Raw genomic sequence first — 24,678 nt, 5'->3', positions numbered from 1 at the left:
CTTTGTTGTGTCTTTCTAATTTGTGGTCTTCAAAAATGTTTTACTTGTATAATATTGTGGAAATGAAAAACCGCTTTTTTATAATCATTTCCACCAAAAACTGAAGCACTACAGTTATATTGCAAATGGTTTTTTTTATGTACTAACAAATGTTTGACAACAGAAGTATGATTTTTTTGTTTTGTTTTGTTAAGAGTGTTGACCTTTTTATAAAATGAAATTAGAATAAATTATAGTAGGAAGATACTGATATGGACTTTATTAAATACAACTGAATGTCGGAAATAAAGTAAAATGTATGTCCTAAAAAACAGTAACATATAACCATAAAAAAAACCTACAATTTCCAAATCTCGCGATAGCTCCGTGGTCCGCAGCCATGTCCACGTCACGTGACAGGGGCAGAAAACTCACTGCCGCTTCATTTCGGTGGACGTATTTTGCGGTAAGAAATGGATGCCTTTTTGAATTGTTTACAAAGACGTATGTCAAAATTATTCACAATGTTTCATATTCCAGGAGCTCTTAAATTCTTATTTACAACACGAAAGTATCCACATGGTACAACTGTTAAAAATATTGTTAAAATATGCAAGCACAACCATCTCGATTTCAGTGGAAGCTGTGCTTGAGAAACAGTAACCATGCCTCTTGTCCTCCTGTCAATAGCCTGATGATAGCTATTTGTTCGTTTTTATTGTTTACCGCGAACAAATTATATTATATATATATCATATTAGATGTGTATGTATTTTACAAAGTATTTTAAATTGAGACAATTTCCCATTCTCCAGTCTTTGTATAACAATATGAAGCATCCCAATACCTGAAATGCGGGTTATCTCCATGCTAGCCTTTCTGCAGTCATTTCCTGTTATGTTACATGAAGAATGCATGTCCATTGTGTAAACAACAGTGTGTTCCTATGTTACAGCTACATGTAACCAAGTTGTGTCTGAAAGAAGCATGGCAATGTTGAAGATGGAGCAAGTCGTTGTTGGGAGTGACAAGAGATCCACCTCAGCGGAGAACAAGTCTGAGCCCGTGGTCGCCCCTCTGCAGTCCTGTAAGCTAATATTTAAATGCACAGTTCATACTCGATATGGGGTATGTTAACCTAATTCATGTCGTTGGGATGCAGATCAGCATGAGAGTCTACAGTGTTTCCAGTGCTTCATAACCTTCACTAATTCAAAAGCAAAGGAGAGACACATGAGGAAGAGTCACCGGGACCAGTACAAACAGCACCTGCAGCAGGTAGGGAAAAGTAGTCTGAAACATTTAAAGAAATTCCAGGATTTAAGTAGTGAGCTGTTAAAGACTTGTCCATATCTTCTCTTCCATTGAGTTTGAGAAAAACTGAAAATGCAAAATCCAATATGATGTTTTGAACATTCTTTATAAAGCTGCACACAATTATTAAAATTAATAAATGATAAGTTCATTTGCAGAGGCATTCACAATGGGCACGAGGTCGATGTTCAAATAATGTTGTCCACAGTGAAATGATACATTTACTGGTGGATTGATTATATTCTAAGCTTTACACGCGTATACAAAGCTAAAATAGCTATAGAGCTATGTTAAATGTTTTGAATACTACTCCTTTTCCTAAAAATGAATATGAAACATGATCCGCTGGAGCTGTTACATCCGCAACCCTGACGGAAAAGCAGGAGGAGATGGATGGATCCCTCAAAATTAGCACGACTTACCCCCTGCCACATGGAGTTATACCAATATACCTGTGGATAAGAGATTGTATATGGTGGTAAGCCAATATTGGCCAAGCTGATGTATCATAAGGCTGTGCAAATATTGTTCATGATTTTGTCTTTTTTGTACAAAAAATATCATTTTGGGTTAGAGTGAGGATGTTATTTGTTTTGAGAATATCTGAGGAAAAGAAATACAATTTTCTTCAGTTAACCCTTAGAAACTTTTAATTCATAATTTTAAATAAAACTGCTGAATCACGCCTTGATTTGGGATTTCATATTTGTAACACATTTTCTTCTCATTATTTCGCAGACCGATACAGTCTTTACTTGCTATAAGTGTGACAAGAGCTTCCCCTTCTCTGAGGAGCTCAGTCAGCACCAGGCCACCCACAGTACCGAGGAGAAACCCTTCCTCTGTGCCTACTGCCAGAATAACTTCTTTACCTTCACAGAGGTGAGGATGCCGCAGACGACATGTTAAACCATTTTTCTGTGCTTGGGAACCGACAAAATAATTGTTGATTGTGTATGACTAATGTTTAATGTGTTTCAGCTGAACAAACACAGACGACATGACTGCATAGAACGACGGTGTCCCTGCCGAGACTGTGGTGCATTGTTCCCCAGCCCTTCCCGCCTTCGCAACCATCGCCTGGCAGTGCACCCACAGAACCCCATAGTGGCTGATGACATCCACACCTTTCAATGCTGCAAATGCAGTAGTGGTTTCTTGACAGAAGAAGAGCTCCTGGAGCATCAGGAGAGATTTGCCAATGATATAAACTGTGACGTTAAGCCACAAAGCAAAAAACGCGGTCGCAAACCTAAGAATGCCACTCAAGTAGAGTTGGTTGAAAGCAAGAAGATCAAACAAGAAGAGGAAGCAGGGGAATGCGAAGAAGACAATGATTCTTCGACAGAGGGTAGCCCCTGCGCTGAGCTGCAACCAGAGCTCAAGATTCCTTGTTCGGAGGCAAATTGTGACCTAATATTCCCTTCTGTTGCAGCCCTGCGGGCACACAAAAGGGAGTTACATGGGCCTCCCCCATGCAATGCTCACACATGCAGAGCATGTGAAGAGAGCTTCGCTCGGCCTGAGCAGCTAAAAGCACACATGGCCAGGGATCACCACTCGGGCTACACCTGCCCCACCTGTGGAAAGAGCTTTGCACGAGAAAGCACCCTTAAGGCCCACCAGAACACCCACACTGAAGGAGAGGAGGCAGAAGAAAAAAGATAGTATATGGGGAACAACATAATTCAGGATGTTTCGTACAGCATCTTATTTAGTGTAGGTACAACATTTTCGTGTGAATAGTTTAGGATAAGAGTCTTTGAAGCAGTTATGCAACACTTCATTTATGGAGAATGTTTCTGCAATGCTGTTTTTCAAGTGCTGTTAGAAAAACATCCTGCACTTGGGAGTAAAACGCTCCTCTGATCTATACATAACTATGATTTATGTCCAATATAACCTTGTGTCACAAGGCCCTTTTGGCTGTCTATTTTAACTGAACCAACTAGTTCATTTCCCTCAAGTTTGGAATGTTTTTTATTTAAGTGTATTATTTTCAGTATGTACACATAGGGGTGACAATTACACAGTATGTAAATCCTACAAATCATAAAATCCAATAAATGGACACTGTATAGATGTTTGTACTAAGGGACTTCCATAATGTAATCTGCAAGACTTGTCTCTTTTCAAAAGTAAATAATTGTTGCATTATACAATAGTTATGTTTCTTTTGTGTGTGTGTGTGTGAGAAAGTTTTTTAGGTTTTAGTTTTATTTTTTAGGGAAAGTATTCCATGTGAATGAAAAGAAGTGAGCTCAACATTTTGGCAACTTTCAGAAAAACATTCAGATTTTGGACCACATTACAAGCAGTTAGGTGAAGCAACCATACCAACCATTGCATAGAGCGATGCAATTCACCAAAAATATAGGCAAAAGTAGTAAGTGTGTATAGTGTCTTATCATAGCTTAAGTAGGACAGATATTCTGTCCATGGTTAAGTAAATAATCAGTTTATTTAGGTGTACTGCTGTTTAGCCAACTGGACCTTACTCATAACGCACACACGCATAAGGTGGAAGTAGGGGATTTTTTAGTGTTAGTCTTTGTGGTGTGTTCGTTTTGTCACGCTGAAACTTCCACTATTAAGCTTTCAGTTTGCTTAGCCGTTGTATTAGTTTAATTCAGCTATATATAATAATCTATACATGTTCACTGTATCAATCAAAACAATAAATAGTTTGGGTGAAAAGTTAAAATCATTATCTCATGTGATATTTCATATTTTCTAAAAAATCCTTACACATCACTGCATTATGTTTCAAGGATAAAACATGACACTACAGTTCTCTTTTTGAGGAAAACTGGTTTCATGTTTAATCATGAAAACGCATTGCACATTGTGACAATATATGATAAAAGAAACGCAGTTACTACTATTCATGAAAAAACAATGCGCAGCAGCACTGTGCCTATGCTTTTACTATAATGATCAGAAATTCATACACTAGAAAGTTCACAACCTTTACACCTGACACCTAATGAAAAGTTGTCCGCACAAGCGAAGTCTCGTAGTGTGTCGAGCAGGGGTCGATCTGTGCCGGCGAAGTTCGTTTTCCCATGATGCACCTGGGTTCTCTTTCTATCTCGCGCCTTTGCTCGCGCAGTCCATCTTGCCTCTTAGATCGCTGCTGTCAGCCGCTGCCAGCTTCGTGTTGTTGTAGTAAATAATGGCGGCATCGGGAGGCGGATTATCCCCTCCCGCTACCGTGGCGGGTTTGAGCATCCAAGCGCCGGCTCGGGCTCGCTTCCCGGGTCGACCATGCACGGTTCGCAGCAGGCTGCGGTCGGAGAAACGTATCAAATGCGGAAGGTTGGGCTTGGACGACGGGGATCTGGCTTCCGAAGGGCCGAGGCCCGTAAACATCGGCATGGCGTTGAGCGAGGACCCGGCCCTGCTGCGCCTGCTCGGGGTGTGGGAGAAGCACAGCAGGCAGAGAGATGCGGGCTTCCAATCCAGTGAAGAGGAGGTGAATAAGCTAACTGTAGCACGTCAGCTAGATGTGTAACAATGGGTCTAACGGGGCGCATAAAGCCAGTTGGTTCAAATAACGACAATACAATGAAATGATTTGTTACTTCCAAAAAGTATTTAGGCTAACGGAGAGCTAGTTAGCCGTAACTTGGATAGCAAACAATAACCCAAAATAGGCATTATGCTATCCGTCTGCATGCAGGATATGCTTACGATTGGTTGAGTATATTATAATTATATTTTAAGAAATACGAATTGTCTGTTTTGAAATTTTGATATCAGTACTGTAGGTTGCAACAGCCATACATACACACACAGATATCAGCGTCCGTCCAGCTGAGTTTGTTTGCATGATAAAAGCATTAGGCGGAAACTTTGGCGGTATGATGACAATCGTGAATGAGTCTTGTTGTTGAAACCAGTTTATATCTTTGTGCATTCATCCCCTGATGCGTTTTGTTGAGTTGAATTTCCCACTCTGTGCTGACATACACAGGCGGCTTATCTTGTCGTATTTAAAACGTTGCAGCTGCTTGATCTGGGTTCACACTCTCCACGTTGTAGCTGTCAGCTGATTGCTCGTTGTTTTTGTGATGCGAAGGGGGCGCAAAAAAAACCATTACCTACATTTGAATAATTTATGAAAAATTGTGGACCACACTGAGCAATCTTAAACCTTTGTTGAACTTAATTCTTCACAGCCCTGTATTTACAAACATTTACCAAGTCCACCCTGCATCTCCCTTTGAAGATTTATATTGGTTTAAAGGTAAAGTTAAAGAGTAATCACAGTACTTGGATTTATAAGAGCACTCAGAGGGGTCTCAGTTGATGGTCTGCAAGCTACAGGAAAGCATAATAATGTTACTTGCACAGGCTTTGTCACAAATTATGAATTGTTGCAGAGTGCTTTTCCATCTGCTTAAGCCTTAAATCAAATCTGCTTGATTGACAATGGCACTGAGGTAGATATCTTTTTGGGAGGGATTCATTACATTTTACATTTGATTATTCATATTATTAAGGCTTTGAGGACATTCTGGGTTTAGCCTCACTCAGCTTTTATGAATAAATAAGCTTAATAACTCTTTTTTGATGCTTTTTATGCACGCAGGCCTTATTTAGATCCATTTATTTTTCCTGTTAATAATGGTTTGAAAATGGTTGAAAGTTTGATGTTTTTGTTTTTTTTTAACAATCTTTTTATTGAGATTTTTCAATTAAAACAAATATACAATAACATTTGGTAAATATAAGTGACAAAGTAACCGCGCGCAAGTTGGATGAACCAAAACAAAAACAAGACAGGAAAGGACAAACACAGCAGACTAAGAATATAATCCCAGACTAAGACTAAAGACATGAAATCAGTCAAGAGATAAATCGAGAAATAATAAATAAATAAATACAAATAATAATAATACAATTTAAAAAATACAATAAAAGAAACAACAACAATAAATAAATAAATAAACATTGTGTATACATAAATCACTGCTGGACATGCCAGTTGCCTGGCAGATATCTGGCATGTCCAGCCCCCGTACATATTCAACGAATGGGTCCCAAATCTTATGACATTTCCTCAGGGAGACCCTCATTATGCATCTGATCCTCTCCAGTTTAGCAAAATGTAACACTTCTTTTATCCACAAGGTATGCGAGGGAGGAAGTGAAGATTTCCACCTGAGCAATATCAAGCGTCTGGTTAATAAAGTAACAAAGGCTATATAGTAGGGGTGGGCGATATGAGGTAAAATTCATATCACGATATTTTTCACTGTCCAGACGATATCGATATTATATCACGATATATGAGGGGGAAAAAATTTGAATAGCCCTTCTTAGCTAAATGACATTAGTTGAGGCAAAATATGTATTTTAACATCATAAATCGACTTGGCTTACTTCGCCGTAAACTCTCTCCCGACATTCCAAGTAAAGTTGGCATTTCTGGCTTAAGTACTTGCGGCTCGGGATCTCGTACCTTGGGTCCAGACTTTGAAGTAACTTTTTGAAACCCACTTTCTCCACAGTTTGGATGGGTACCATGTTCTTTGCAATGTGATGGGTTATAGCCTCCGTGATGTCTCTCCATTTCTTGCTTGTCCGCTCATAGCGAGTACCGGCATAAGAAATTTTTTTGTTCGAGGTCGGAGATCTTAAAACCGAACCAGTTCCACACGACAAAGATTTCCAAAACTTTGTTCTAAACACGCTATTATGCTTATCGCGGACTAAAAAAATCTACATTCATGATTCTACTAGACATCGTGATGTCCTAAAATAATGTCATGATTTTGATCGTTTAAAGTTGCTTTCGCGTTGCCTGTGGAGTCTGGATTGTTCACACGTCTTGCATGCCCTTATAAGGAGCTCGTGGAGCGTTTTTGTATGGAAATTAGGTGCACGAGAACTCTGTGCACAGCTGTTTTAGGAACACGTCCAGGCATTCATTAATCCAGCGGAGATCTGTTGTTAGGTTAATCTTCCGAAGCCCGTTTGAATATACTTCAGAAGACAAAGAATGTTCGACAATGCGACCCAACATGAACGCCAATTTATGAATACCACGGTATCAACGATGTCTCAAAATTCATATCATGGCGCAGCACAATACCGGTTTTTACTATCATACCGGTATATCGCCCACCTCTACTATATAGGTTGTCTCCAGGGAAGAGAGTGGCAGTGTGGGTGGAGCAACACCAAACAGTGCAGTCATAGCATTAGGATCATTTGGTTTTCCAGTGACTTCCGACAGTGATCTAAAGATTTTGATCCAATAAGAGTGTAAAGCCAGACAAGACCAGAACATGTGTGCATGGCTTGCTGGTGCTTGGGGACACCTGTCACAAGTTGGGTCTACATCATTATAGATTCTAAAGAGCCTGACCTTTGTGAAGTGTGTGCGATGCACAATTTTGCACTGGATCAGTCCAGTAGTGCAAACTTCTCAGATAGCTGCTGGAAGGACACAAATGTGTTGTCAACATACAGGTCTTTGAATGAGTTGATTCCTTGGTTGGACCAGATAGTAAATGAACCGTCTACTAAGGATGGAGGGAAAACAGGGTTTGCAGTTATAGGGGCTACCGTAGAGTATGTTTGGAGACTAAAGCAGCATTTGAACTGACTCCAGATTCTCAAGGAAGATTTGACCATTACATTTTTAGTGTAAACAGAGGGGGGGCTCTTAATGGGAAAGTGAGCTAATGCTGAGAGAGATGCTGGCCTACAGGAAGCAGCCTCCATTTCAAGCCAAACAGACCGGGAGTGAAGCGAATCAGAGTGTAGCCAGGATTGTATAATTCTCAGATTGGCAGCCCAATAATAAAATCTCAAGTTCGGCAGTGCCATTCCACCCAGCGCCTTTGGTCTCTGTAAAAGTTGTTTGCGTATCCTAGGGGTTTTCTTGTTCCAAATAAAGTCTGAAATAATAGTGTCAATTTTACGGAAAAATGTTTGGGGTAGGAAAATGGGTTTACATTGAAATAAAAATAGAAATTTGGGGAGGTTATTCATTTTTGATAGAATTGATTCGGGCAGCTAGAGACAGATTCAGCACGGACCACCGGTCAAGGTCCTCCTGTATACGGGTCAGAAGAGGGGCGAAATTAGCTTTATAAAGGGCTTTAAACCTATCAGTTACCTGAATCCTTAAGTAAGTGAAGTTGTTTGGCGCAGTTTTAAATGGCAAATTATGTAGGGGGTAGTCACGTGCTGCTTTATTTAAAGGGAATAGTTCGCTTTTACTTAAATTGAGTTTGTTACCAGATATAGCACCGAATGAATTAAGAATATAGAGAGCTGCAGGGATAGACACAGAGAATTGGAAACATAAAGAAGAAGGTCGTCTGCATAAAGAGAAGCCCTTTGTTCCATTCCATTTCTGAAAATACCTATGATACGGGGATCACAATGAAGTGCAATGGAGAGGGGCTCAATAGCTAGGGCAAATAGATGAGGACTCAAGGGGCAACCTTGCCTGGTGGAACGGTGGAGGTGGAAATATTCAGATTGGGTATTGTTTGTCCTCGCTGAGGCTAAGGGGGAGGAATACAATAACTTCACCCGTGAGTTAAATTTATTACCAAAGACAAATTTCTCCAACGTATAAAAAAGATATTTCCACTCCACGCCGTCAAAGGCTTTTTCTGCGTCCAAGGATATCACAGCTTCAGGCACAGAGTTTGTGGAAGGTTGGTAGGTTGTGTTAAATAATCGCCTCAAATTAAAAAAAGAATGTCTATTTTTGATGAATCCGGTTTGGTCAGGGGTGATATTGGTCGGTAATACGGTTTCCAAATGTAGGGCGAGCATTTTAGACAACAATTTAAAATCGACACATAACAAACTGATTGGTCTGTAAGAGGAGCATGCAAGAGGATCCTTATTCTTTTTTAAGATGTGTGAGATAGAAGCCTGATTGAGTGTTGGGGGCAAACTAAGGGAGTGAAATGAATCATTAAACATGTCTATCAAAACACGGGCTAGTTTGTTGAAATTTCCTGTAGAATTCTATTGGGTAGCCGTCTGGTCCCGGACATTTACCACCCTGCATAGATGTAATAGCAGTGGAAAGTTCAGTGACAGTTATTGGTTTCTCCAGTTCTTCAGTCATATCAGGATGTACTAAAGGAACCTCTAGCGTGGCGAAAAAATTGTCAAAATCCTTTGCACCCGAATCAGTTTCAGATGAGTATAACGAAGCATAGTGGTTTCTAAACCCATCATTAATTTTTTGGGGGTTCGATTGTGGTGTCCGAGGCTGTTTGGATTTTGGGAATTTGGTGAGACGAAACGGTCTGTCGTAATTGATGGGCCAGTAGTTTGCCAGCTTTGTCACCTTGTTCGTAATAATTACTTCTGGACTTAAGGAGTAGTTCAGCGGCCTGGTCTGCAGTCAATGTATTGAATTCCGATTGTAAAGAGAGACGTTCTTTATACGCATCTGGGGTTGGTGAGGTGGAATAGAGGTCATCCAGCTGAGCAATGCGCCTCGTTAGTTCAGTTAATCTCTCCCTTTTCTGTTTCTTTTTGTAACTTGCATAAGAAATAATTTGCCCTCTAATATAGGCTTTCAGTGTTTCCCACAACACAGATGCAGAAATGTCAGGGGTTTTGTTAATGGTTAGAAACACATCAATGTGGTTGGAAATCATTTCTACAAAAAGCTTTCATCCGAAAGCAAGTGCGTGTTTAAACGCCATGGGGTTTGCGTGTGTACATAAATCGGACACTCATAACGACAGCAGCTTGGTCTGAAATAGCTATGGCCTCGTAAGAACAGGAACTAACTGACGGTAAAAATCTGTCATCTACCATAAAGTAATCTATTCGAGTGAACGTGTGATGCACATGGGAGAAAAAGGAGTACACCTTACCGGTGGGGTTAAAGAAGCGCCAGGGATCCGTGATTGCAAACTCACTCATGAAGACTCTAATTGTCTTAGCAGACCTTGAAGGCGTTGGAGTCGTCCTGGAGGTGCCGTCAAGCTGTGGACTAAGCCAACAATTAAAGTCACCCCCTAAAATAAGGAAGTGCGAGGACCTGTCAGGAAGGTTAGAAAAGAGCTGCCGAAAAAAAATCACATCGTCCCAGTTAGGGGCGCATACATTTACTAGTAGGACAGGGTTATCATATAACCTCCCGGTGACTATTAGATATCTGCCATTCGGATCAGAGACCACTTCAGAGCAAGTAAAGGGAACCGATTTATGTAACAAAATAGCAACCTCTCTAGATTTGCTGTGGAATGATGAATAGTAGGCATGACCTATCCACCCACTCCTCACTCTGGAAAGAGCGGGTGGTTTGAAGTGTGTTTCCTGAAGATAAATCACCTGAGCCCCCAAATGTTGAAGATGGTGTAAGACCCTGGTGCGTTTCACTGGCGAGCACAATAAACACACAGAACCCAGACCCCAGCACAGCTATCTCCCCAATTCTGCGTGCAAAACTCTTCTTAAACACAATTTAACCTAAACGCTCCAAGATAGTTCTAGCAAAAGATCAGTAGTGCTACCGGAGATAATGTGATATATATTAACAAATGAACATTGTACAATCCACTTTGTATAGATTACCCATAGCCAAAACAACAACCAGCGCAAAGAGGTATCAATAATGGCAGGCCCAATGCAAAGATCACGTGGACCGCCAAGGCACCTGGGACATGTAGTCCACCTCAATGTAAGCAGTCTCTAGCTAAAAAAGATATTAAAAAAAACAAGAGACCACCATCCAACCGTATTTGCGCATTCCTGCACTCTATTTACAGTTCTTATTGACAAAGTCATTGGCCTTGGTAGAATCCTCAAACCTGTGTGACGTTCCACTCGGCATGTTAATTTGGAGAGTGGCCGGGAAGAGGAGGCGAAACTTCACGTTTGGGTGGGAATGAAGTATTCGCTTGACTGCGACGAACTTCTCTCGCTTCTTGGCAACGGAGGACGTATAATCCGGGAAAATGGAAATCCTTTGGTTGAAGTGGTTCAATCAAACTCTTTAATTCTTGTCTCACAGAGCGCAGATTTACTGGCAAAGCATTGATCTTCGCGAATATGTCGCTCTTGAGTGTCCATCATGGACTGTAGCAGCGATGCATCTAGGGTGCTGCTATCAACGCTAGCCATAGCATCCCCCGTTGTAGGTTGCTCAAGTGCGTGTGCATATGAGGCTTTGCGGCCCGCTTTCGACATATGTTGCTCTAGCCGAGTAGACATTTTGGTCGGTCAGGAATCAGATTAACTAAGCTAGACATCTGTCCTAATTCTTTATAAATGGTCCCAGACTATTTTTATCTCAAAATTGTACGACGAAAAGTATATCTAAATCACATTATCTCGGAGTGGCGTGAGACACGTCTACTCTCCTCCGTGCTCCATAGCGCCTCGGAAGTTTCGATGATTTCAAATTTCACAGCTCTGACTTTACCAAATCTAACTTGCATCACTATTCTTAACAGACAAAAACATAGAACAGTTCTGGCTGTTCAAATGTTATTTTATTTATATAGTAAATCAAAAATACCTGTATTGCAAATTGCCATCTTTGTTGTAGTTTTTTGTGAAACGGTTAAAAACATCCCCACCGGCGACAACACATTTGGCTTTCTAGTCGCTCTGCTGTGCTTGTTGTGGTTTGGTGTTTAATGGCGGATTACAAATCTAATTTATAGGAGCAAACTGCCACCCACTAAATAACACACATATAAGTGTATCATTATAAGCCAATAATGTATTTTATTTAAATAACATATCCTTAGTAAGACCTGGAGTCATTCATAAAATAACTAAGTATTCAATGACAAACAAAAGAGGAATCAACTACACTGTTCATATTTTCAGTGTTTTTTCACAGAAGCCAATTTCTTAAATATCATTCACATTGAGTGTGGTCTCCGTGTAGCGCCGTCCACACAGTTTGGGGTTAATTATGGTATCATGCCAAATTTGTATGTAATCATATTATTTAATCTCCAGAGCAGGGGCTTTATAGTGTCTGACATCAGTCGGACTTCACTGATGCAATCCCTTTAGAGGGGAATGTAACAGTCACATGGCTCGTGCTTAAGCTTATGGGTGCTGTTCAACTGGAGAACCACACGTCACCTAGTGCCACACAATCAAGTGCTCCTCAGGGGTTTGGAATATATACCAGTGGGGAGATTACATCTCTGATCTCTCTCTTTGGAGAGGTTAGTATTTTGCACATAAATATGGATGCGAGTGAAATGAAATCGGGTCAAAGTGTGACTTTGATCTGCTGTATTGTGTAATCTTTGCATCGCAGGTAGACTGGTGAATGAGGAGTTGCTCGAGGCCGAATGTGTTCAAAAGATCTACTTAAATATTTGTGGCGATGAGTATTCGGCTTTATCAGAACCTCATTTAAGGGAGAAATGGGTTAAATAGCTTGCTTTTTATTCTAATGTAGCTTGAATGAAACTGTATATCTATCAATTATGCACATGTACAGAATCTGCTGAGTTATTTCTTAAAGTGAACTGATTGAAACCAAAATCTACTTTGTTTTTTACCCCAGCACTGTTCTGATGCAACTCTGGAGTAAGAATGATGGTACTGTGGCAAACATTTCCCCCACAATTCCATATTTATTTTACAGTTTTTGCCTTTTTGATCCCTAATTTTGGCACAAGGGGGTGATAACTGTATGTATGTAATCTAATTTAATTCAACAATAAATTAAAACAGCAATGATTACAAGTGCCCTGGGAAAGGTTAAAATGTTTTGGACATGGGGGGGGAAAGTTGCCCCTTAAAAAAATAGTTTTATTTGTCACACTTATGGTCAGTAGGTCTGTCTAACACATGAATATCAAATGTTTCCTATAATTTTCTTTCACCTCCAATATTACTTCATTTTGAAAGAAAAATAGATTTATGGGCTGACAAAATATGAATCAAATTTTACATCAGATCTCCATAGTGCTGGTTATTTAAGAAATGCTATGTTTTAAATTATTTTTATGTGTATATATATTATATGTCTTTTTGTATAAAAGTTCATTCATAACTCAGCTTGAAGATAAACTACGGCGACGTGTGTGTTTTTGGTCTTCATTAAGTTTCCACAACAAACTTATTGTCATAATGTATTATCTCAATTTAATGGTTATACTTTCTTTTTCTTCAGGAGGAAGTTTTCACTGGATTTGGGACCACCACAGCTAGTCCACAGAAAGATCCTTGCTCGTCTTTACTCAGCAAAGCAAAGCCTCTCATAGGAAAGATTATACCTAAAAGCCGAAAATCATCTCTTGTTGGAAAAATTGTACCCAGAGTTCCTAAAGACGACCAGGGTGTCCAAGAGAGCCCATCTAAAGACACAGATATCCCCGATGTGGTTTTTAAACTGCACGGCAAGCATGCAGGTGCGCAGGCCTCAGGTAGACAGAGCCGTACCAGAGCAGCAGACTTTATTAGGAGAGCAGGAAAATCAGCATACTCTCACAACATGCAAAACCAAACAGCTGCTACCTCAGCTGGCACCAGGCGAGTTTCCAAGGTCAAAGAACCAGGCGAGGTGTCGGAGGATTCAGACACGGACCAATCTCAGCCACAGAGATCTGTAAAACGCATGAGGGGGTTTCAAATTGGGCACACCAGAGGCACATCTCAAGCAGCAGCTCTGTCGTTCACATCCTTTCAGAAACGGCAGAGGAGGAGAATGGCTAAGGGTATGGGGGCCTCTCCTGAGGCCGGGGCTGAGGCCCAGAGTGGAGACGAAGCAGCAGCAATGCCGCTCGAGTGTAAAGCCACAGATTCCCCTCGAAAAAGAATACTCGGAAGGCCTCGCAAATCTTTGTTTGGGCACAAGCGAAAGCCGAAGCCAAACGATCCTTCAGAAGTTAGACGTCCAAAACTTGGTAGCATTCGAACTAAGCGTGTTTATTACACCTATGTAACGGAGCCCATTCCAGTTCCACAGACGCAGGGTGGGACTAAGCAGCAGCTGCAGAGTCAGAATATCACTCCTTCTGAGTGTGACCCCTATAACTCCACTACTGTAACGAGTGGACGGTCCTCCCGCGTCATCAAAACTCCCAAAAGGTTCCTGGATGAGGAAATGATCCCCTTTCCGAAGGGTTCTCTTGCAACATGGCTGAAAAGTCAACAGCGAGAGGATGGAAAACCAAGCCCATCATGCCATGACTTGAGCTATGATGGCAACTCGCTGCAGTCAGACTGTGACTCTACATCTGTGGCAGACAACCCATATGCAAAGTTCCCATCCAAGCCCAGGCCAGGCACGAGCCACCTCGAGATTTACAAGAACCTTAAGAAACTGACCTTGAAACTGGCGGAGAAAAAGAAAGGCCACTCGGACACTGAAGGGAGCTATAAACAAAGTGGCGACGGTTTGACCTCTCGTGTCAGGAAGAAGCGACGGTCAAAGCTCATGATGGAGGAGATGGACGCGCCTGGTGTTGTGAGGAAACTAGCCGTGGTGGTGAACGCTGATTTGTCCGCCTCCTCCAATACGGCGTCAGGAGATGCAGGCTGCAACAGTAAGAATGTGTTGTTTTTCTGTGTTAATATTTAGAAAGATCTTGATTTAACAAAAGCTCAAACATTACAGTACTAATTTGTAAAAATACATATTAAAAGGTTTACCTGGAGATTGAAACAAATTGCTAGGCCTGAGAGTATCATCCTCGTATAGGTGTGTTTCAAGTAGTTTGTGTGCAGTGATGATGTGTCTCTGTTTGTACATAATCTAACCAGAGTTGCTTTATTAATGTGTTTGGCTACAGGTGAAGCAGAAGGAGTTGCTGGGGAGAGTAATGAGGCGGTGGAAGTCAGCGGTCCCAGCTATCGCATTGGTCTCAGTGGAGCCAATAAGACGATGCTCCACCTGCTGAAGAAAGCCAAAGTCCAGCTCATTAAGATTGATCAGCAGAAGCAGCTCAAGCTGTCGCAGGTAAGAACCAAAGACAAAGTCTGTGTCACAGTGGAAAGGAAGATTTCAAACTTTCAGATTTGGATCCCCTTTTTAAATAACATGCAGGTTCATTAGAACATACCCTTCCCCTTCTGACTACTTTAACCCACTTTGACATTTTTATCTGGGTGGACTGGCCTCTTTGGGGGAGGGGATTTCCGATCTCGGTTGAATAGAGATACATTTTGATTTTAAGTAGGAACCTGAAAATGAGAGTAATTGGTCTCCATTCAAATCAATGTTCCTTAGTCTGGTACGCTGTGAATAATTTAAAAGCCACTAAAAATCACTAATGCTTAAATGGTATGGTTTTCAGGCTCTTTGGAAATGGAAACGTTGTAGCATGTCTAACATGAAACCTTGATTTTTCCCTCTTCGACCGTTAGTTGGGCTCAGGAGAATCACGATTGCCAGTGACCCGAAGAAGGAGGAGGAGAGTTAGCTTATCTCCCAAAGATACAAGTTCTGAGGTAATAAATTAAATGTATTAATGTGTTTTTATTTTTGTCATGTCTGATTTGCTGGTGAGGATCCCCTTTACACAATATTAGTGAGTGCTTACAATTAATCATACAGTGCTATGAACAGATTATAACACATTATAGAGTATGTTTTACGTTAGGAAAGGGTTACTAAATGTGTTGTTAACCGTTGCACTTCACAATGGGAAATGTATATCCTAGTTTAATGTCAAATGAGATTTTATGGTGAGGTATTTGTCAAAAGTAATGTTCCGATAATATGTTTACAAAAGTTTTCTACATTGAACTTTTTCTTGGTTTGTGTTCAGGAGCAGCCGCTGGGGGGGCCGAGGATCAAACATGTGTGTCGGGCAGCAGCAGTGGCTCTGGGTCAGCCCCGTGCCATGGTGCCAGACGATATCCCCAGACTCAGCGCCCTGCCACTCCACGAGAGAGAGGGCATCACCTTCTCTCCCGCAGCAGAAGGTAACATGCATCCACATGTGATGTTTTTTAAGAAATGGTACATTTTGCACAGCACTGAGTGATGTTGATGCAACGGACTAATGTTTTCATCAGCTGATGCTGTCGTTGTGATGATGATCACATGAAGGAAATAAAAGCAGCCAACAGATGTGCTGAAGGAGCTAATTTGGTGGTTAGCTGATCTTCCTTGGTGAGGATCTGGTTGTCCAGAAATGGACACAAAGACAATAAGTGAACCCAACCAAAGAATCGATCAGTTTAGTGATTGTAGGAAAAAAGCATTCATATTTGAATTCTGCTCAAGAAGCTCTGAAAATGATTGGCGTTGTGGTTGCCTGTTGTTGGCAGGGATGTTAGTTGTTTCAGATGGTTGGCTGTCGCACACTTTTATACTACTAAGGGAGGCTCGTTGTGAAGCTGGATAGCTCCTTGGATCACTGGATTGGCTGTATTTGAATCACCCTAAAAAATACACATTTGTTATTTAAATGTAATTTGTCTCCCAAAGTGTGCATCATGAATTCTTGCTACAGTTGTTGTTCGGGCCATGGGATAATTGTGATTTCCACTTCATTCATAGATTGATTGTAAAAGAAATTGATTGACTTGAGACTCTATATAGCCATTCTCTCAGGTAGGTTCCCTGTTTTTCAATTCAATTTGCTTCATAAGGGTTGTCCGACCCTAAATGCATTTCTGCCAGTTTCAGTTTGGCAAAGCTGATCTGCTAATGTACTATACTGAAAACTTCACCAGCTAAAATATTCTTTCAAACCTAACCTTCAGCAGTTATAAACACAACGTAGAATTAATTCTTCATTAAAAGAGCACAATATTCCTAGCTTTTGGCATTACTAGCTGAGCACAAAAGGAAAAATAAATGCTAAATGTAGCTGTAAATAAGATATTTGCCAGCAAAAATATCTTTTGTCACACACAGATTAGCCACCGCTGTTGGAAAGCTTTACCTAACACTGGTCGAGTGAGCATCACTCAGTATGAGGTGAGGAAGTGCCGTTTGACAAGTAGACTCACTGCCCTGACCTTTGTCTCCTGATGAACACATCTAGTGCTAATGGGACACAGATATCATACCACAATGTAAATCCAGCTTTATTATTTATTTAAAATTATGTAATTTATTTCCGTTTGAAGTTGCTCTGTGCCAGGTGACACTTAAAACCAATGGGGGATGCCAGAGGTTGTCAAAATAATTATTAGTTATCAAATCTCAAAAGTTCAGGTAGGAGGATTTCTACCAGCAATGGAGTTGCCACAGACTTGTGATGTATTTACCAGCCACCTTACTTTATTCCAAAGTGACTCTTATTTCAACACTTCACCCAGCCATGAGTAACTTTAGAAACCAGAGTTAAAGTAAATATGTATATACTGTAACACATTCAATCACAGCATTTAGACCTGTAATGCCTCAATAGTAATTGGCAACCAAAGATGTCGCCCCCACACACACTTACTGAATGTTTAAACTGTATATTGTGGCTCTTTTACCCATCCTCTCTGTCTGTCACTTGCAGATGTGGCAGATGATGATGATGATGATGATGATGAGATCCCTGATCCTGGCCGGGCTCAGTGGGTTGTCTCTCAGGAACAAATCCAGCGGAGGAGGAGGGGCAGAGGGAGGGGAAGGGGCCACGTGTTCAGAAAGAGGAAGACCCAGGGTCGATATGCAGCGGGGGGAGTCCGCTCCCGACGCTGTGGATGCTGCATGGGATGTTTGGTCGAGGAGGACTGCGCAGACTGCATCAACTGCCTCGATAAGCCCAAGTTCGGGGGGCCCAACACCAAGCGGCAGTGTTGCATGTAAGTTAGAGTAATCAGGTTATTAAATCCACAGAGAGGGCTGTTGAAATTTTAGCTGTTTTAAGGACATCAGCACAGAGGGCTATCAAGAGCTGGCAGCAAAATATATAAACTAAAATATGGTGATCTCAAGTTCTGCATACTTTGAAGAAATGCTAGTTATCTAACTCTGATGACACCTATAAAGACAAATAGGAAACATATTATTTGTTATAGTATAGAGTGTTTTATCACGTTCTAATATATTGCAGTAAATGGTGTTTAAAATACTGTTTACCCTTTAGGATAAAAACACAGGTTAAGCATATTTGTAGATAAATCTTTTTTCCCCAATAAAACATTCTGACAGATAATGAAAGGGAGCACACTTCTAACAACATTCAAAGATATTTACCGCTTACCTTAACTTCATTTTAATCATGTATATAATAACCTATTACTGTTTCTTCTTCCTCAGATATAGGAAGTGTGATCGGATTGAGAAAGCGAAGATGGACCGCATCATCAAACCATTGAAACGTATGTCTCTAATTCTCTCATTTAATAAAGAGTCTGCCCTCATTTTATCCCTGAGTAAATATTTAGTTCAAATTTGTTGCTGTAATTCATTTTCTTGAATATATTCAACATCATATCCAAATGATAAGCTTGTCTACAAAATTAATCAAGGGGTTCTGTTTTCTCAGTCCATGCAAGGCGTTTTCCCGGCTCCCTGTCAAGCATTGATGATAAGAACTGGGGATTTGAAGGCGCAGTCGAGGGATTGTCCGTGACGGTGCCTGTCAGGAAACATTCTCTGCGCAACATCACGCCACGCTGCTACAGCAGCCTGCTGAAGTCTGAATCTGAGGAGGAAGTAGAAGAAAAGTATAAGGCTGATAAATTGCCGGGGAAGACAGCTGTAGCCTCTGATAAAAAGCCAGGTAACTGAAGCTTTGGTTTTGTGTCAATGCTTTATGAGAAGGTAGGACCAAACATCCTTGCAGTCGAATCAGAATTGTGTCTTAGATCTGTTTCTTCTTTTGGAGATCTCGCTACTCAAGATGGTGAAACACTACCAAAAGACCCTCTGACTGATTTGCCGAAGCCTCGCCGGCTGTTCTCCAGAGGACCTGGGACCAAACCCAGAGCTTACAAGGTAAAAACATCCAGCAGATTTCTCTCCTTTGTGATCCACCTGATCAAACCCGGGGCCAAGATGTTACATGTTCCAAATAAGTGGAGTCAAAAATGTAAAGATTAAAAACAGTCCTTATTTATGATAATTGAATCCTCCATCAACTGGTTGTTGGTTTAAATGAAACAATTAACTGACTGTCTAAATAATCATGATTAAGGAAAGACCATTAATATTTCCATGTCACACTTTGCCCAGGTCTGCATCTCACTCTCAGTTGTTTCCAATTGTAATGATTTAATAATGAGTGAATCTACCCTTTCAACTTAACTGCACTAATTTTCTGTTTCTGACTTTTAAGTTTCTCCTTCATATTAAACCCCTAGCATGTGCTTTACCTTATGTCTCAGTGAAGCTGTGCTCATGACAAAATGCAGCTTATTTACTATCCAGACTTGAGGTTTTGAAATGTTATCCGTATCTTAAAGGTCCAGTACACAGGATTTTAATTGCAACCGAATAAATAGCACGCAATTTTAAGTGTCACAGTACACTAATGAAAACATAATCAGGGGTTTTTGTAGAAAAATATAGTATGAGGACGCTAACGTCATTTCCAAAAATTACGGCCCAGCCCACTTTTCGACGAAAATAACACATTAGAGCCAAGCCGAAAATAACAGTTTCTTCATGTCTTAAAGCTGCTGAGTCTTATATTGCACCTCAAACAACAAATAAATCCAGAGTTACGGTTTCTTTATCTCCTATAGGAAAAAGGAGAGTAAAAGAAACAATCTAATAAAGAAATCTCAGGTTCGGTGTGAGCCTGCTGCCTGCCACCCGTCCACCGGCAGACCGACCCGACAGCCATCATCTATTCATTCAGAGCTCTGTAAAAACTAAGCTGTCTCTGCCGTATGACCATCTATTTGACACGATTTTCACATTTTTAACGAAAAGAGAAATTGTCTTCTGACATCACTTGGCATTTTGGTATGAGGGTTCTCTCCAAAAGTAAGAGGTAACCCCTGTTACCTGTTTGAGACCAAACCCTGATAATAATGAATATATTTCATTTCTGCTTTAGAAGAAGAATGCATCTTGGCTGTGCTGCCTGACTCTTTGCTTGCTCTCGTGAGTTAGATTTCATCAATTCACATGGCGATCTAATTAGGTACGGTTTGCTCGTTTACTTTTAAACCTCTGTCTTGAAAGAATTGCAAATGATTTTTGGCTTGTTTTTCCCCTTTTGAGATTCTGATTGCTAAGTATTCTGACATTCTTCCTGAGAAATGTCTCTTTTATTATGTATAGTCGCTGCTTTCAATTGTGAGTTAATCTCACTGTGTTTGCTAATTGGTTTTGCTGGTTTTGTCCAAGTACCATGTACCCATGCATACGCACCTAAAGGACCTCTGCATACATTTCACAATTTGAAACATGTTGGCGACTGCCTGCTGCGCCTCACTGATGACTCGATCCAGTCACTCCATCTCCCTCCTCCTTCACACACCTGCAACAAACGAAGCCACCAAAATGTGGGAGACGAGAATAAAGAGGTAGCAAGTTCACAAAATCATCAACATATGGTCTATATAGGAGACATTGTAAACACCCCGTTGGCTTTTGCTGGCTTTAAATTTGTCCACAGAGCTCAGAAATGTAGGATTCTTTGCAAAATACAAACAAACTTGCAAACCAAATAACATGCATATCTTTCACCAGATAACCTGCATAAATGAGATCACACATGCACTTCTTTTTAGAATTTGCATGCTTCTATTAAGGTTTGTAATACGTTTTTGAATGTCTGGTCATATTTCTCTGACACCATTACACGTCATACTGCTGATGCACACAGAACAAAGACAAGCACTCTCCTGAAGCTACAGCGCTTAGACAACTTTCTTTTGGGGGTTTTAAGTACAAAATCAGTGCAAAATCGTACTTTATTTTTCTCTTGCTTTTTTAATATCGGTATCAACCTCAAATCTGCTTGTCCAAGTGAGTTCATAGGGAAGTTAACATCTTTTAAATCAAGTGTGTTTTTTAAATCGATCAATACTTGCATCAAGGTAAATTAACGTCTCGAATGTTCTCGTACTGTCCGCCTAGTTGCATGGTACAGCTTACTAATCAGAGATGCTTGCCTTGTTAAATTACACAAAACATGAAAGTTATTTGGAGAATGTAGCTTCTGTGTTCTTCTACTTTGAGCTTCCACTCTGTGTTATCTTTTCTGCTGCTGAATGCATTTGCTAAATCTTCTTGACCTTTCTTACTTCTTATACCTGCCTAGTGTTGTTATTGCACTCCTTTTTCTGTCACTTTGGCTGCTGCCAGTCTCCGCCTCTGCATGTCACTAGTATTCGTGTCACTGTGGAACCTGTCGTGCTGGTTGGCTTAGGCAGTCCCCTCCTCCGCAGGAAAAGGAGAATACGGAGCAGACGGAGTCCAGAGACACTTTACCAGAAACCAGCCCATCCAGAAGGCCAAAGCCGAAGCTGCAGCGGCAGCTACAAATACACTTACACCGCCTGCCTGATAATGCCCTGCAGACTCTGTTTTTGCTAAAGCAGTGCCCCCAGTGTCCGGATGTTGGTGGTGCAAAGTCACATCCGATATTGACCCAGCTAATAACGCAGCCTGCTATTTCACATTCATCACATTCCACACCACAGTGCTCTCCAGAACAATCCCTGCTGGCAACGCACCCCGCTTCTCCACCTTCCCCAGCTTCCCCACATCCCATAACAGATACCGCACGGAAGTCCCAGTCGTTACGATTGCTCCGCTTGCCCCAGTCCACACTGCAGTCAGCTGTGACAGAGGTTTCGTCCAAGTTGTGTTTTCAGGAGCATCCAGAGTCTGAGGTGCAGTCCCCGGATGATTTGCCTGAGACGCACAGAGCTAACAAAGATAACACTGATCAAGTGCTCCCACAGACTGTCCATCCACACACAGAGTTACAGGAGGGACCGCAAACGGAGCGGGAGGACGGACCAGAGGATTGGCCTCAAAAGGAGGAGGAGGATGACGGTTCTGTAAAAGAGACGGTGCCGAAAAACTGTCAAACAACTGACACACACTATGTCCTTCGTTCCCAGAATCCTGCAGAGTGTGCGTCAGGGAACAGCCTGACTGGGTTAACCAATGGTTTTCCCCAAAAAGGCCTGTTGCAGAAAAAGTACAAGATCCGTGTGGACTTCAAGGTGAGTTTTTGCATTAATTTTGGGTCATTTTTGTAGCAACAGTGAACAGAGTCTGAAGTCAGTATTAAAAGAAACAATGGATAAGCTACTGCTTTGTCATTGGCTTTAAATTGCATTTTTTTTTCCCCTAGCTTGTAATGATGAACCACAAAACGCTTTGCACTGTCCTTGCCCTGATCTTTATATTAGAAATAAATAGGCCTTAAGCTGAAAACATGTCAGGTTATGGGATTGGGAAGTTTATTTATATCAATAATAAAGAATAAGCATACTAATCCTCAAAATGCATAACAGTCCACTTTCTTTTCTTTCGTGCCTTGTGTCTCATAGGAGGACTGTGCTGTCCAGAACGTGTGGCTGATGGGCGGCCTGAGCGTCCTCACATCCATCCCCACCACCCCACAACCTGTCTGTCTGCTCTGCGCCAGTAAAGGACGACATGAGGTAATTCTTTACCAGAGCTTCACCAGAGCTCATAGAACAAAGTTATGATAGCTACCGATAAAAACATTGTTCTGAGAAATATTGCTCAGTTCACATTTTATCTCCAATTCTATGATTGCTTTAAGATCCCCTCCACTCATGTTTCATTTCTTAAAATGTCCCACTTTGACTATGCCAAGTTGTGTCTGTAATGTGGGAAACCAAACCCAAGTTAAAACAAATATTAAACGTGGAGTATTTGTTCCTCTGGAGGTGGATTTTAGGTTTGTGTTTTGGTGCTCTGCCGTGCCAATAATAACACTTTTGTTTCCTTCTTCCTTCAGATGATATTCTGCCAGATCTGCTGTGAGCCTTTCCACAGTTTCTGCCTCTCATCGGAGGAGCGCCCCCAGGAGGATAACAAGGAGAACTGGTGCTGTAGGCGCTGCAAGTTCTGTAACGTGTGTGGCCGTCGAAGCAAGAGCACAAAGGTATGCAACCCTTAAAGGAAACCCCTTTTTTCTAAAACAACAGATGCCCCACTCAAGACCCACTCCTGATATGCTTTAGTAATGGGTATAAAACAAACAGTATTAGTTTTTTTTCGTTGGCTTCCACGCAGGCAATATGAATCATTTAAAATATTGTAATTCTTTGCAAATGATACATGCAAGTAGGCAATGTATTATTGGAGTTAATTATTCCATCCATGGATTCTTTAAAGAGGAATAAATATCAATAGTGTCTTTGTGTAACAGGAACACTGTTTTCGGGGGGTTTTTACCTTCATATTTCATACCTTCAGCTTTTATTCACTATGCTCCTAAACTGTGGAACACCGTACCAATAAATATCAATGAAATGAGGCCAACTCAGTGGACATTTTGAAACAACATCTTTTTAGATTCGTTTTTTATTGCTGACCTCCTCCTTTCTGTATGGGCTTTAAGTCTTTATTATTTACTTAATTTATATCTTTTTTTTTTAAGGTTTTAACTTATATTATTTAACATTTTTATTCGCGACATTTCCTTTTGTGTTGGTATTTTAATATTTTAACCGCTGTCATCATTATCATTGTTGTATCGATTCATTTAGTCATTTATTGTTTCTGGAGGAATCGATATCTATTTTATTGTTTTTATTATCCTTGTGTCTTATCCTGTTTAAATACTATTTTATGTTGCTATTCTGCATGTTTTCAAAAAGGTCTTAACATCTTATCAAATGCTATATAAATAAAGTGTTATTATATTTATTTCTTCTACTTTATGTTCCCAATTTAACACGCTATGATTTTCAAACATTTATCCTATTTACTAGTTTCTAATTAAAGTACCTTTCTGGTTTTCCCCCCCTCTTTAGCCAGTGTTGCAGTGCAGGAGATGCCAAACCTCCTACCACCCCTCCTGCTTGGGACCAACCTACCCAAAACCTATGAACTGCAGCATGCCATGGGTAATTTATAAATAGATATTCAAATTTCTATTCCTTGAATTGTTTTGGAGGGTCTTGCCGTGTCTGCTGGATGTCGAGTGATTAGCATTAAAAAAAGAGAAAGAAGTTACACTGAAATTTGTTCAGAGTACCTTCTCATTGTGATCTCTCCTGCAGCCTCATGCTTGCTGTTTTGTGACACGTTGTCTTTGTGCAGGTGTGCATGACATGCATTCGTTGTAAAAGCTGCGGCGTGACTCCTGGAAAGTCCTGGGACGTGGCCTGGAACCACGAACAGGATCTTTGTCCTGACTGCACTTCTCTGCACAAAAAAGGTAAAACCCCTTTCGTGTTTACTGAATAATTTGCAGCTATAGTTTTGAATGTTCAGTAAATACATGGTTATATGTTCCAAGACTTAGCCACAAGGTAACCCAATGACCTGAAATTGTATGTGAGGCTCTAGCAATG

General features: G+C 40.8%; 2 protein-coding genes across 4 annotated transcripts in view; both read left to right on the top strand.

Moving 5' to 3' along the window:
* Positions 1 to 464: 464 nt before the first annotated feature.
* LOC134874915 (zinc finger protein 271-like) lies at positions 465 to 3,975 on the top strand. The gene is made up of 5 exons (XM_063899192.1): positions 465 to 483; positions 935 to 1,066; positions 1,142 to 1,257; positions 2,032 to 2,175; positions 2,275 to 3,975. Exons 2-5 carry the CDS (start codon positions 967 to 969, stop codon positions 2,959 to 2,961), a joined length of 1,047 nt encoding a protein of 348 aa, XP_063755262.1. The 5' UTR covers positions 465 to 483; positions 935 to 966; the 3' UTR covers positions 2,962 to 3,975.
* A 440-nt stretch (positions 3,976 to 4,415) lies between these two features.
* The window catches only part of LOC134874859 (histone-lysine N-methyltransferase 2B-like), a 32,530-nt gene continuing 12,267 nt past the window's right edge, over positions 4,416 to 24,678 (top strand). Inside the window, exons 1-15 of one of the 3 annotated variants that reach the window (XM_063899090.1) lie at positions 4,416 to 4,768; positions 13,436 to 14,810; positions 15,057 to 15,223; positions 15,631 to 15,714; positions 16,035 to 16,191; positions 17,730 to 18,018; positions 18,476 to 18,537; positions 18,705 to 18,941; positions 19,047 to 19,156; positions 20,620 to 20,694; positions 22,243 to 22,347; positions 22,678 to 22,791; positions 23,115 to 23,261; positions 24,136 to 24,228; positions 24,425 to 24,542. In XM_063899090.1, coding sequence (XP_063755160.1) covers positions 4,469 to 4,768; positions 13,436 to 14,810; positions 15,057 to 15,223; positions 15,631 to 15,714; positions 16,035 to 16,191; positions 17,730 to 18,018; positions 18,476 to 18,537; positions 18,705 to 18,941; positions 19,047 to 19,156; positions 20,620 to 20,694; positions 22,243 to 22,347; positions 22,678 to 22,791; positions 23,115 to 23,261; positions 24,136 to 24,228; positions 24,425 to 24,542 — 3,433 coding nt within the window. In that variant the 5' untranslated portion in view covers positions 4,416 to 4,468. Of the gene's footprint in view, positions 4,769 to 13,435; positions 14,811 to 15,056; positions 15,224 to 15,630; positions 15,715 to 16,034; positions 16,192 to 17,729; positions 18,019 to 18,475; positions 18,538 to 18,704; positions 18,942 to 19,046; positions 19,157 to 20,619; positions 20,695 to 21,561; positions 22,348 to 22,677; positions 22,792 to 23,114; positions 23,262 to 24,135; positions 24,229 to 24,424; positions 24,543 to 24,678 lie in introns of all 3 variants that reach the window. The other 2 variants (XM_063899091.1, XM_063899089.1) reach the window with 2 other exon arrangements.

This window comes from Eleginops maclovinus, chromosome 13, assembly GCF_036324505.1.
Source record: "Eleginops maclovinus isolate JMC-PN-2008 ecotype Puerto Natales chromosome 13, JC_Emac_rtc_rv5, whole genome shotgun sequence".
In the NCBI taxonomy this organism is placed as follows: Eukaryota; Metazoa; Chordata; class Actinopteri; order Perciformes; family Eleginopidae; genus Eleginops; species Eleginops maclovinus.
Note: the sequence above shows the minus strand (reverse complement) of the source record. Positions and strands in the feature narration are given on the sequence as shown.